General features: G+C 38.3%; 1 protein-coding gene across 5 annotated transcripts in view; it reads right to left on the reverse strand.

The window, feature by feature from the left end:
* Positions 1–13,279, reverse strand: part of smarcd3 (SWI/SNF related, matrix associated, actin dependent regulator of chromatin, subfamily d, member 3) — a 65,609-nt gene that overhangs the window by 30,897 nt on the left and 21,433 nt on the right. For all 5 annotated transcript variants that reach the window (XM_015375700.1, XM_015375699.1, XM_015375698.1 and 2 more), the window contains exon 2: positions 3,154–3,380. In XM_015375700.1, the coding sequence (XP_015231186.1) occupies positions 3,154–3,380 (227 nt within the window). The remainder of the gene's footprint in view (positions 1–3,153; positions 3,381–13,279) is intronic.

A 13,279-nucleotide genomic window follows, 5' to 3' on the forward strand; every position in this document is an offset into this window, starting at 1 on the left:
CATCATCATCTGCCATGGTTGTTGATTTCTTGCCGCTTCTGTGTAGCAAGACGCAGAATAGTGACCTTTATCGGGTATTAATGGCGTTCAGCTCGGATGAATGCGACCTGGCCGTTCAGACAAAGGTCGCATTTGAAAAGATCAGATTCGTATCTGATTCAGGACCACATAGCCAAGTGGCCTGGGTCACATTGGAAAAAATCGGATCTGTGTCGTTCAGACTGCCATGAAAAGATCAGATCCAGGTCGCATGTGGGCAAAAAAATCGGATTTGGGTCACTTCAGGCTGCGGTGTGAATGTAGCCTAAGAGCCTGGGACTCACCTGCAGGCGGTCAATAAATGTTGCTGCTTGTGTAACTTTTTACCGATTGTGTCAAAGACCAGGAATCGTAAATTAATCCAATTGCTAATGTTGCTAATGCTACATCCATAAGGACCCATAAAAACACAACTGAAATGCTCATGTTTAGCCTTGCAAGAAAAAACAAAAAGAGGAGGAGGTAGACATACCTGGTCAGACAGCTGATGAACTAGAAATGTAAATCAGGACCAGACCACCCTTCTCTGTTGATCACCTGCACTTTTCATTTCGCCGTTTTTAGTGCGAGATCAAAGTCAGTACTGGACTGTAGGTGGCGAAACGTCCTCAAATCTTGGAAACCAAGTCCAGTGGATATTTTTTGAACTTTTACGGAATGACTATGACCTGGATGACTGGGAATCTTCATCAGCAGACTATAGCCTAATGTAAACCAGGAGGCCTTAATGTCAGAACCAGTATATTTAGTGCCATATGAGCTATGAATCCTTGCCTATTGGACTTTGCAGCTCATTTGTCTTAGTGAGCCTTTGTTTGGTTTCCTTCCTTGGAACCACTCTGGAGATGCTCTGCCCCACCATCTAACATCACAGTTAATTTTTACATTTTGCTCAAATCCTTATGTTGCCTATTGTCAACTCGTGACAATAAGCATTCACCCCATCTGTCAATGGTTATGATGTAAAGTCATGGACTGAGAGGGTTTTTGAGCTTGAATAAAAGTGTTTAGACACCACGATGAGAAGGTAAAATGGTTTTGAGGATTTAAGGTGAGGCTTTCAAACTGTAAACCAGGGTGGCAGAGGATTTACAGAACCCATTTCAGGTAAATCCTTCCAATTTACATCAAAGCACCACATTTTCTGACACAATATTTAGTCCATAAAGCCAACTGGTCTGAAATACTGCATTCAGCAGCTTCTAGCTGCAGAGTGTAGGGCTCAGTGACATTGTAAACACAGGTGGTCCGCCCTCAGCTGGCAGCAGCGTGGGGTCTGAGCTGCACCATGGAGGTGGGGAACCAACCTGCATGCCAGCAGACGCACACTGTCTGAGAGCAGAAGCGACACAAAGACACCTGGATGGGTCACATTGGCGCATCGATCAGAGACTCGGCAGCCAGACAGGCTGCTCTGGGGGTTGAGGCTCAGACACAGAACAACATTTCCTCTGAAATGTTCGACAAGCCTGCTTAATTGTAAGTGGATCAATTGGGGCTACAGATAGTGAGAGAATGAAACGGTGCATATTGATCGCCTTTCTAATGACCACACCTGACAAACTCATCTCATAGAGTCTGTTTAAGCTTCTGGAATTCAGATGTTCAGGTGCGTAGGCCGTCTCAATGTGATGGAAGAGTGGGATTTAAGAAAAAGACACAGTTCAGAGGTTCATGCATAGCAGCAAAAACAAGAACAAACAAGGGCAAGGCAAAAGATGCAAGATAATAAGAAGTGGAAAAGGAGTGACAAAATGGAAACAAAGGCTGAAATGGATGCAGAAACGGGGCAGACAGAGGCCATGGTTTCATATCAGTTAGATTTTTCTACCTCAGGTTGGACAAAATCAGCGGTGTGAAAAAGCTTAAGCTAAGTCTACGCCCCCTGCAATGAGCAAGGCTGCCCATTGTTATCTCCATCTCCTTTTTTTGGACCTTATTCAAACTGTTTTGACACCACTGAGCTCCTTCAGCTGCAGATTTTATCGAAAATGTTTCAGTTATTTCAACCATCCAAATACCAAAACCTTCAAATGTGACTTCTGCCTTTTACACCTTTTATTCTCTTCAAAATGTTTAACTCCTTAAAACATTTTGTCCACATGGAAATGAATAGAGTAGGCTTTTAAATCATCAAAACATTTTTTTTCTATTTGAAGGCCAGTTTCATCCCTTTATTTCCAGCTAGAAACATCAGTTAAACTTTGGGCTGCTCCCAAATGCAGCAGCTCTTTAATGTATAAAAAGAAACATTTTAAGTTTCATGATCTTTTTGATAAATTTTCATAAAACAGATGACGTCACCTACCCTGAAACTGTCACAGCTTTAATTTAAACCTGTTCATCTCCATTCAGTACTTTTTTTAACAATGCCATCTGGTCATGGAGGCCTCATTCATCTCCTCTCTGCTCTATGGTCTCACATTTATTGGACATAATCTGAAGCTGCTCTTATTAGGACATTTTTCTGCAACTTTTTTTAGAAATTGAAATGGAAACACCTTTAAAAACTAAAGCAACAATGAGTGATGGATGCTCTGCTTTATTAAAGACCTAATTTCAGTCGTTTAGTGGCCAGAAAGGGAACAGGTCTGAGGTCCAGACAGGAGAAAGGAGAAGTCTGTGCAACAGCCAGACCACAGCAGACAACCAGATTCTGTGATGTCAGACATTCAAAGAAAGAACAAATCTATTCTTGCTGAACGCTGTCGTTAAAGAAGTTTTAAAAGGAATCAATGATTAGTCAGATTGCAACGAGATGCAACAGAGAGGGAAAATGCAAAACAGAAAGCAGTAATTCATCTGGGATTTTCATGCTAAAAAGAGACCAAATGTTGGGAGAGAGAACAGACAACACTGTTTTTATCATTGAGAATTATATCGTACTAAACATTAGAGATTGTTAAACAGTGTGTGGGGCCTTTAACTATAATGCTGTTCCCAGGAGGCTCTTTTCTAGGAGGTTCATATTATTAAAATTCCTTTAGATTATAATTTCAGTGAAACCGTAGCCATTGTTGCCTTAAAATGCTTATAGATACCACAGAAGAAGACATATAGGTGATTCTGTATGCAAGCCATGCAGTGCTGAATCTGGATTGGGTTCAGACTCACTTCCGGGCTCGATTCTGCACGGCCTGCTGCTGCTGCTGTTGTTGCTGCTGTTGTTGCTGCTGCTGCTGCTGGACCTGCTGGGACGGGGCGGGTCTCTTACGACTGGGCTCCATCACTGGGGAGGGCAGGCCGGGCCGCACCGCCGGACTCCCTCCGTATGGGGGGCCGGGGGGTCCCATGGGAGCCCCTTGGTGGGGCATCCTCGCTCCAGACGGCATGCCAGGACGCTGAGTGGGGAAGAACATGAGGAAGGGTTAGAGAGTTAAAGATATTCTCTTTAACCTTTTCTGGTTTATTAAAATAACTTCCCCTGCATCAAAAAATAAACTTAAGTATTTAAATCCTTTGAATTCTGAATATTGAAAAAATAAATAATATTTCATCAATAAAACAAGTTCAGCTTGAATCATTTTAACAGTCAAAAACCAGGGATTCATTTAAAAATTTACATCTTGAGAAAAATCAAAAATGTCTCGTGGAACTTTACAGGCAGTAGTATCATTTTGTTTTCATCCAGGTCACTAAATTTAAGTTTCTGAACAAAAGCTTTAAAGAATTCCAGATATTTGTCTGGTCAAGTAGCTGCAGAGACAAGTCCTGTTTGCCACAATTCATAATGTTTGTTTATTTAATATTGCAAGAAAGAAACCTGTTCAAAAATGTAAAGGGAAAAAAATTAAAAAAGAAAAATGATTTAGTCATAACCACAAGTAAGACAAGAAACAAGTTGATGAAAATAAATAAATAAAAAAAATCAAAATGGGTGCAACCTTTTTCTCTTTTTTTGAGGACTGATTTTTATGAATTACTCTCTTTTTTTAAACGACCTTAACGACTTCCAATTAATAAGGGGTGGACCAGTTTCAACTCAATCTGCATGTTTTCTAAGCCATAAAAAGGCTTCTGTTGGGCAATGCCATAAAGCCTGGAACTCCACATCACTCAAAAGATTTGGAATTGAAAAAGCTTTCTGGATGGGAAGCGAAACATTTTCAAATAAAAAAAAAGAAAAACTCCATTGGTTTAGTTTTTAACGTTTTTAAATCATTATTTACTGATTAATGCTGGGCTCCTACTGACTACACTCCAGCTGTGGTCCTGACCCAGTGCAGATTGGCAGCAAAAAGCCTCTCAAACATTTAATCTATGTACATTGAGTTTACTTATACACTTTAATAAATTCACTTTTCACCTTGCTTGTGATTACGACTTATTTCTAATGTAACATCTATGGTTCCTGCTGGCTAGCCCAGGCAATAGAGGGCAGCCAGGGATCAGAGCATCTAAGTAGCTGATCATCACTACCAGTTGGAGAGGAGGGAATAGTATTTCCTTTAGTTAAGGTAGCTTTTTATAATCAATTAAAGATTTACATAAATTTGCTCCCTAAAAAAGAAACTGTACTGTGTTGTTTTTAGTCAGTGGTTGGTTTGTGTTTACTGACCAGATTGATACTGCCAAGTAGGCCTACCCATTCATGTCAAATAAACTGGTACCATATTCCTAAAGGAATAATTGTGACAGACAGGAAGTGGAACAGAGGTCGATGTTTCATGTTAGTTATGAACGCAGCATTCCATGCACAGGATGATGTAAAAAGCCTCTGATACATTAAACAAAGCAAGCATGGCTAACGGAAAGCTGGAGCGGAGGTTACAATCGGTGCAACATTTGCAGCTGGAACACTTCAAATCTGAAGAAGCATCTGGTTAAATCAAAATTTTTCACCAGACCTCAGATTGACAGACTACAACTCCTGCATTCGGCACTTTAGCATCTGTTAGCAGCTCGTCGTATGCAGCCAGCAACATAAGGCATCATTATCTTCGTCTACTTCGGCTAAATAAGAAAAATGTCTAAGATCATGTTTGCATGGTACTAGAATTAGGTACCGTTAGACACTGAATCCCAGGTACCATGCATTGGGCCCCACCCATCACTAGTTTAGTTACCCCTACTCCTGAGTTTATCAGCTGTTATAAATCCCCCTTAAGTATCATTTCGTTATTAGATTAGTTATGTTTTGTTTAATTGTCAGTTTCTGTGTAATGTTTACTTTTTTGCACAATTCTAATAAAACTCCCTGACGTTTTTGTTTGCATTTTACCAAACCTGAGAGGTTAAGGGGGTCTGGATGCTTTTGCAACATGCTGTACATCATTGTTTTGGCAACTTTTAAACCATATATTGTCAGTGGTGTTGTACGCATTCTAACACATTGAGAATAAAAGGAAAGGCAGTGATTTGTTTTGTTTGTCTTCTTTGAGAAGACAAAACACTGACGAAAACTAAAGAACAATTGCAAACGCTTCGTTTTTGACGCCATCGTTTGATCTTTCACGACACAAACTGCTTTCAAACACACAAACATCTCTCAAATAATGCAAACGGTGCCAGAGTCTCCCATGTAGATTCCCTAATGGTTGGGAACAGCTGGGTCCCTCACCTGTTCCTGTCATTCTCATGGCAACAGCTGCCCCCTCCGCCTCGGTTTATTGTCTGAAACCAAAGCAATGTGCAGCAAATACAGGCAACGTTAACCAGCACAGAACTCCAGCTGTTTCTGTTTAACCACAGATTGCATCCAATTTCCCTTTAATTAAAACGCTTTAACCCCGACTTGTAGGTTGAGCCTCAAATCTATTGAATTTTTTTTTTTTGTCAAATTTTCCCACTCTTGGGCAATAGAAGTATTTCTATTCCATTGATATTGAAAGTATGAAGTTTTTCCCTCATAATGCTGATTATCTACTGTCTATAAGACCATCCCACACCATAATCCTTCCACCCCTGTGCCTCACAGTTGAGATAGTTTTTCTGTCTTGCTTGATTCTCCAGATTTTCTTCAAATTTAAATCTTCTTAATATGCTCAAGAACTTCAATTTTAACTTATTCGTATTCACCTGCAAGCAAGCTTGAACCTGAGAGAGACAACACATCTGGGATAGAAGGCATGCTACAATCCAACTGTTAAGCATTTCCATTAATTTTACTAGATCCCAAAAAAAAAAAAAAATCACCAAGTTAATATATTTTAGAGCACTGTTTTTTAAGGCTCTGAATTTATTCCCTCTAAAACGAAACACCGTATGCACATACACACATCTAAAATGATCTTTAGACTATCCCCAAACAGAGAAAACAAACAAAAACACACTAGTAGAAGCAGACAGTGGGGAAACAAAGCATTTTCGACAACTAAAATCACTCAAACATGTTCATAGAATATATGCCGCTAAAAACAAAACCAGGCAGCATAATAAAGGCTGACATAATGCACGCCCCTTGAAATGGACCAGACAGAGATAACATGAGATAAGAAGTCCGAACAGACGTGGCTGTCACTCTGGGAGTCTCTAAGGGGGGAAGGGGATGTAAGGTGGTGGTGGTGGGGGTCATAGCAACTGAGAGGCTTTCCAAACAGAAGGGGATAAAACAACATATGGCCAAGCTTCGTCCTGCTCCAGTGTTGTCACCTTTCTGAGGCTTTAGAATCTACTTCCATAGATCCGACAATGAAACAGGCATTAGATTGAACTTCCAGCTGATCGCTGGTTGTCAGGAGAACCCGAGCCCAGCAGATACCAGATATAGAAATCCACAGTGCGCACACAATAAGGCCCCGCTCTATAATCTGACCTGTTGCACTGATTTCGATGCTCTGAGCGGAGCTCTGCTCGCCGGCCAGGGATCCAATCTGCCATGTGGATGGCTATCTGAGAAGTGTGCTGGCATCTCAGTAAGGCTGGGGGGATTTGGGGAGGCCAAACTTAACCCAGCTTAACCCTACCTACCAGGCTCTGTGTTTGGACATAGTTCTACAGTTTCTCTTGGTTACCTATTAAAAATACCACAGAAATAAAACATAAATATTCTTTTATTTTCTATTTAGCCTTTTGCAAATATTTTGCACCTGACAAATTTTTTGGGTGCATAAAAAAAACGAATTACGCAATGATATTCAAAGAATGATTGTATGTTTACTAATGCAGAGGTTAAACTCATATCTGCTTTTTACCATAACACTTGAAAACCATGAGAAAAGCAATTAATTGATTTTTTTTTCTATTTACTGCCTTGGCAACCACTTCTGTCTAAAGATGAGCCAAATTTAGCTTTTAATTTGTTACCTTGTTACCTCTATCAAATACTAATAAATTCAATAATGATCTTAAATAATAAAAACGCCCGCCTTAACTCCCTACTCATCAAACTATAACGCTTCCTAGAGAAATATTTAAAATGCTGACCACTAATGAACTTTAAAAAACATTTTGACTACATTAGTGAGAATTTAATTGAGCTTCTCAGGATCTAAATAAATCCCCCCCTGATTGGCCAGATGGATAAATTCATTAATGTGTCTCTTTATATAACAATCTCTGGTACAGTTTATGTGGTAAACACTTAACGTCTAACACGTAACAATCTTATAAAAGTTGATGTATTGTTGTATTTTACCGTTTATTCTACAGCTTTTACCACTTTTATTTTATTTTTTGTAATTATTGACCATATATGGTACCTAAGGCAAGGTCCAACACTTAAAAAAATCCTTCCAGTGTACGTCCAGCTCATCCTCTTTATATGGACCATTTACTTTTGTCACCTGTAACTTGCCAAACACACAGAACTCTATAGATTTTCTAACACGCTGCCCAGTAGCATTCTGCAGATAGACTCAGGTAAACAAAGACCTTTTTAGCATTGTGAGCTGATCATGGGTTTCTTTTATGAACTCAGAATCTTTTAATGATGCAAGTGCACAACTAGAAGATAGAAATCTTTAAGGTCTTCACTTGCTCTGCTGTGTATAGAGGTACTTTGATTTATTTAATTGAGCGTTGTCCTGCATATCAATTACTGTCTTGTTAAAAGATGCAGACTTTCTCCTTGAAGAATGTCTCTTCTGAAACTAGCCGTAGGTTTTAAGTTGTACAAACTTAATTTTAAGGCCACCTTCATTAATGCCCAACTAGTTTAGGTTGGTTGTACATCACTGGCTCAGCTTCGGACTCATCCAGCTGGTCCATTAAGAGACACTGTCGTCTCATAAGTCAATAAAAACATTAAGAAATCTTTCTTTAGATATTTCTTGCCCACGTTTTCCCATCTAGATCAGTGTTGGTTGGTTAGGGTTATGTCGTAATGTTTGCACTTAACCCTACGTCCCTCAAACAATAGGGCCAGGTATTTCGGTATTTTTGATTCATAGAGTTCTAAATCGATTAATTTCGATTCGATCTGTTTTTACAATAATGAAAGAGGTTCAACTGTGTTTCCAAATACTCATGTATTTTATTTTTTTCCTGTCACATTAAACACAAAGTGCAAACATGTAAACCGGACAGTTTAAACTTGAGGTGTGAGCAAAACTGTCTCAAAAGTGCAAACTTGTTTGTGAAAAGTGAAAAAGTGAAGCCTCACTCGAGCGAGCAGACGTGACACAGCGGGGACACAGCAGACATTCATGAGCTGCATTATCTTCACTGCACAAACCATATTTGCAGCATTGTCTGTAACTACAGGGTGTTTGCTGGTCAGCCCCCATTTGTTAATGTCTTCAGTCGACCTATTGGTGATATCTGCAGCTGTCTGGCTTGAAGTCATCTTGAGTGCATCTTTCTGCTCACGCGCGTCACTATAAAATTAATCGATCTCTTTCCCTAGACATCAATTTTGCAAAACTGTAAAGGAATCGATTCAAAATCGATTTTTTTTTACCCAGCCCTATCTAAGGAGTGTTCAGTTGGTTGAGTGTGGATAAGAGTTTTAGTGCACAGACTTCAGGCATTGACAACTGACAAAGCAAGTACTTGCCTCTCTGCATCCTGTCCGTATTTTCAATCTTAATGATTAGCTATTCACATTATTACAGTATAATAAATTAATTGTTTCATAATTACACCTAAAAAACATATTTTCGCCCCAGGCACTGGAGCTGTTTTTGTTTTAATTACAAGTAAACAAAATTATGATTCAAACCAGAAATGTAATGGTTTACAAGACATATGGGAGAGAGGGTTAGAAAAAATACACATTAAAGTATAGAATATATGTGGAGTTGAATCGAAAGGCTACGGAAAAGAAAAAATCAACACATTTTGAAATCAGTAGTCTTTAGACATGTTTGTTTTTAAGTTTTTTTAGAGGTGAATTAACTCCAAAAAACACTCAAAGTCCAGTTTAAAGAAGGTTTCACTCCTTTCTGTTTGTAGCAATAAATATTTGATCAAGAGGATCAAATTAGACTGTCATTGTAGAGCATGTGAACCAATTGTGAATTTGAAATGCAATAATCTTTAGTGGTGATCAACTGTGCATCCAGGACAAGATTTTTTGGAAGAAAGACAAAAAATATAGGGGCCCTTATGGATTGACAAAATTCAAACATATCTAGTATGATATGTTAGACTGGGTTTCTCTACCCTTTGGTGAAATGGGCCATTCAGTTTAAACTGGGTAATATTGAGGATTACCGTTTCTCAGAGTGTTTTTTCAAAAAAAGATCATTTTTAATAACCGTTACAAAGAGCAACTTTAGTGACTGATTAATTCAGAAATCCTATATTTATTATTCAGTATATGTTCTACATATTTTATTTAACTTTGGAAGGTGAGGAAAATGTGATACATTTAAATATAAGAGTTAACTTGAAGAAGTAAATTAAATGTTGAGGTATGGCTTTGCATATTTACCTCCGCCAAGGGGTTAGTTTTCAGTTGTGTTTGTCTGTTAGCAGGTTTAAATGATAAGTTATCAACGGATTTCCATGCAATTTTTGCAAGAGGTGCGCCTCATGTCAAGGAACAATCCATCAATCCTTCCATTTTCTGTTACGCTTATCCCAAGTGGGGTCGCGAGGATTGCTGGTGCGGTACACCCTGGACAGGTCGGCAGTCCATCGCAGGGCAACACAGAGACAAACAGGACAGACAACCATTCACGCACACCTAAGGAGAATTTAGAGAAGCCAATAAACCTAACAGTCATGTTTGGGGAGCCAAGGAATAATCCATTATGTTTTAGTAATGATTCATATTACACTACATTTTTTTTAAAGGTATAGTGGAGGATGTTCCTTTTCTGGGTGGATCATCCAAATAATAACTAATAACATGAGTGTGCATGTGCATTTATTTTTTTAAATTGGAGAGGTTGGGTCCATTCAAAAGTTGCTGTAATTCCTTCACTATACCTTTAAGATATTCTAACATTATTGACGGCATTGACAGCTTCAGCATCGGACTATAAAACTCTAGAAGTATTATACTGAAGATAAAAGAACACAAGACAGGGTAACCATGCCTCGCTCGATGTCTCCATCTGCTGATGATGGAAGGAAGCAGAGTGAAGAGTGCATGAAGAAAGTGAGAGCAGAACAGACACCAAAGGCTGCAGTCACACGTATTGCCTTACTTATGAACTTATGAAAGGATTTGAAGGACATTTTTACCAGAGGAAAGCCTCATGGCAAGGAATAATTTATTTAAATGTCGTAATGAACCAGATCATGTGCGAGTTTTAGCTAATGGTGTAAGTTAAAATATGGGGCAAAATGTTCTGCTTGGCAAAGGTTTGTGCTCTCAAAGAGTTTTTCTAGTTTAAGGATTTTTTGATTTAGCACATCTAAAGTTATTTAAGTTAATTACATGTTCTAAAAATGACCATTAATGTCAATAAAAGGGTGATTAGATTATTTGAAAGGAATTTTATCAAAACCCAATCGCCACAGTAGGAGCTTGATCATTACAATATTTATGCTATTTTGAGTAAAACATGACAAGCAACAATGAATGCTGGGTAATACACTTCCTCCAGGTCTACTTAGATGGACTGCTGACCGAAGTCTGGATAAATGGTGCATGGGGGCGCAAAGGACTGCTCTGGAGAATAGGCAGACATTACGGGGAACCCTTCAGTGGGTATTGAAGTATGTAAGGGCAGAAGTGCGAGTTTTGGGATAGGGATTAGTTTGGAGGCCAGACTAGTTTTCCCAACCATGGATATAACCTCGCCCTATACTGGTGCCTGGAAAGAGTAGCCATTTAAAGAAATGAGATTTACTTTTAGGAGTAACCTTTAAAAAAACAACTGATAGTTTGAATCAACATGCTATTTAACCATTTTTTTCAGTTCATTATTACCTTAAATGACATTTCATGATGAATTCCCATCCAGTTATTAATTAACTGATAGGCTGGATTAAATAAGAGAACAAAATTAAGCTATAAGACGTTTTTTATTTACACAACCGTACAGTGATTTAATGTCCTTGGACTTGATAAAACACTAAATAAGTACAGAAAATGTACAATCCCGTGTGTAAAGATGCAAATGATTGTTCCTATCCTTTAAAAACAATGTTTATGGGCTCATAACATTTAAATTTCTGTGTTGGTTCTGCTGGAGGTTTCTTCCTGTTAAAAGTAAGTTTTTCCTCTGAGGGATTGCATTTGAGTCAATGAGTCCATGCAATCAACTGGTTTTCCTTAGATAGAAAACTTTGAATCGATTTGACTGGATGATCTGGTTGAATTGTAAAGTGCCTTGAGATGACCTGTGTTGTGAATTGGTGCTATATAAATAAACTGAATTTAATTTAATAAAAAAAAAACATGTGAATGCTGAATGAATCAGAAACAGCTAAATTAAACTGCATAGTTCAGCCTGAATAGGAATTTCTTTGGTAGAAAATCATTTCAGTGAAGACTGATCATGGCAAGGTCTTTTGAGTATTGTGGATTATTCAAGGTAACCAAAAGCTTGTGCTTGGAAAGTGAAGTGGATACATTTCTTTTTTCTTTTCTACAGACTAAATTTCTGTCAAAGCCACCATGTTTGGTATTATGCTGATATCTCATTCCAAACTAATTTGCTTGGTTAAAAAAACATATTGGTAGCTGAGATGGTATATTATTCCTTTAAGTCTTAGAAAACTCCGGTCTAAGTTGATGTCTGATGCAAAAAATGTGCAGAATGTATCTGAAAACACAGCAACAGAGTTTCTTTTTATGTTTTGGCTTATCTGGGTTTCTTATGAAGAGCCGGAAAGGATTTCTTTTTTTTTTTCCAACCTGGCCCTAACTAACCACCAGAGCCAGACACAGCTGGGAGGTATGGAAGATAATGAGAGAGGCAGAATAGGAGAGCCTACCCATGAGCCATTACACCAAACCTTGGTCAAATCCTGTTGGAGCTCCACAACACACAAAGCTGAAACTATAAAGCTCTATATTTACAAATGCAAAAAACATCTATATTTGTGTTTTCCTGCATCAAAAAGCGTCTTTCTTGCTCATTTCACCCATGAAAGGAAGTAAGACGTCATGGCTTTCCACAAGCTGAAGCCAAAAGGACCTCCTGCAACTATTATAACAAGTATTTTCCATCTTCAGATTGAAAGTAGGAGGCAGAAGAGAATGAATGGGAGGGATGCAGGCATGGGAGTAAAATAACGAGAGAGAAATATTTGACTAAGAGCAGCCAGAGCTTCATCAAGGTTAATTGGTCTGTTGAGAGGACGAGCTCATCTGGCCCATCCATCACCTGGGTCATTGTTTCCTAAAGTGTGTCTGCAAGCATCAGCCCCCAAAACCACTTTAATGACTGCCGTTTTCAAATATATAATAATGCCTCTTCTAGTTTCAGTGCATAAATCGAGCTGATGTTGCTAAAGTTTACATCAACATAGATTAAAATTTAGCCGATCTAAAATTGGTTGCACAAGTCGAGACTGCATGTCATCACGTCTGCTCTGACCACTTTAGTTGACGAGACCAAATCACATCTGAAAGCTCAAATCATTACTTAAAATACACATTTAATTGCGTCAAGGTCTTTAGATCAGTACAATACTGAAAAAGTAAAACACAAATTTGCATTATTGTTGTATTTACTTGATAACATAATGCGGTATACATTTTATACTACACAGAAATCACTAAATATTAAAATTTGAAAAGTAAAAACGTTTTGCTTTGAGTGTTTGAATGATTTAGGTCTCATTTACGCAACTGTGATGATAGACTATTAGCAAGCCTGATTTATTTATTTTATAGTAACCAACATATATTCTGTATCAAAAAAACAATGATGTTATCAGGAAATTATATTAAAAAAAA

This window comes from Cyprinodon variegatus, unplaced genomic scaffold, assembly GCF_000732505.1.
Source record: "Cyprinodon variegatus isolate N-32 unplaced genomic scaffold, C_variegatus-1.0 Scaffold123, whole genome shotgun sequence".
Taxonomy (NCBI): domain Eukaryota; kingdom Metazoa; phylum Chordata; class Actinopteri; order Cyprinodontiformes; family Cyprinodontidae; genus Cyprinodon; species Cyprinodon variegatus.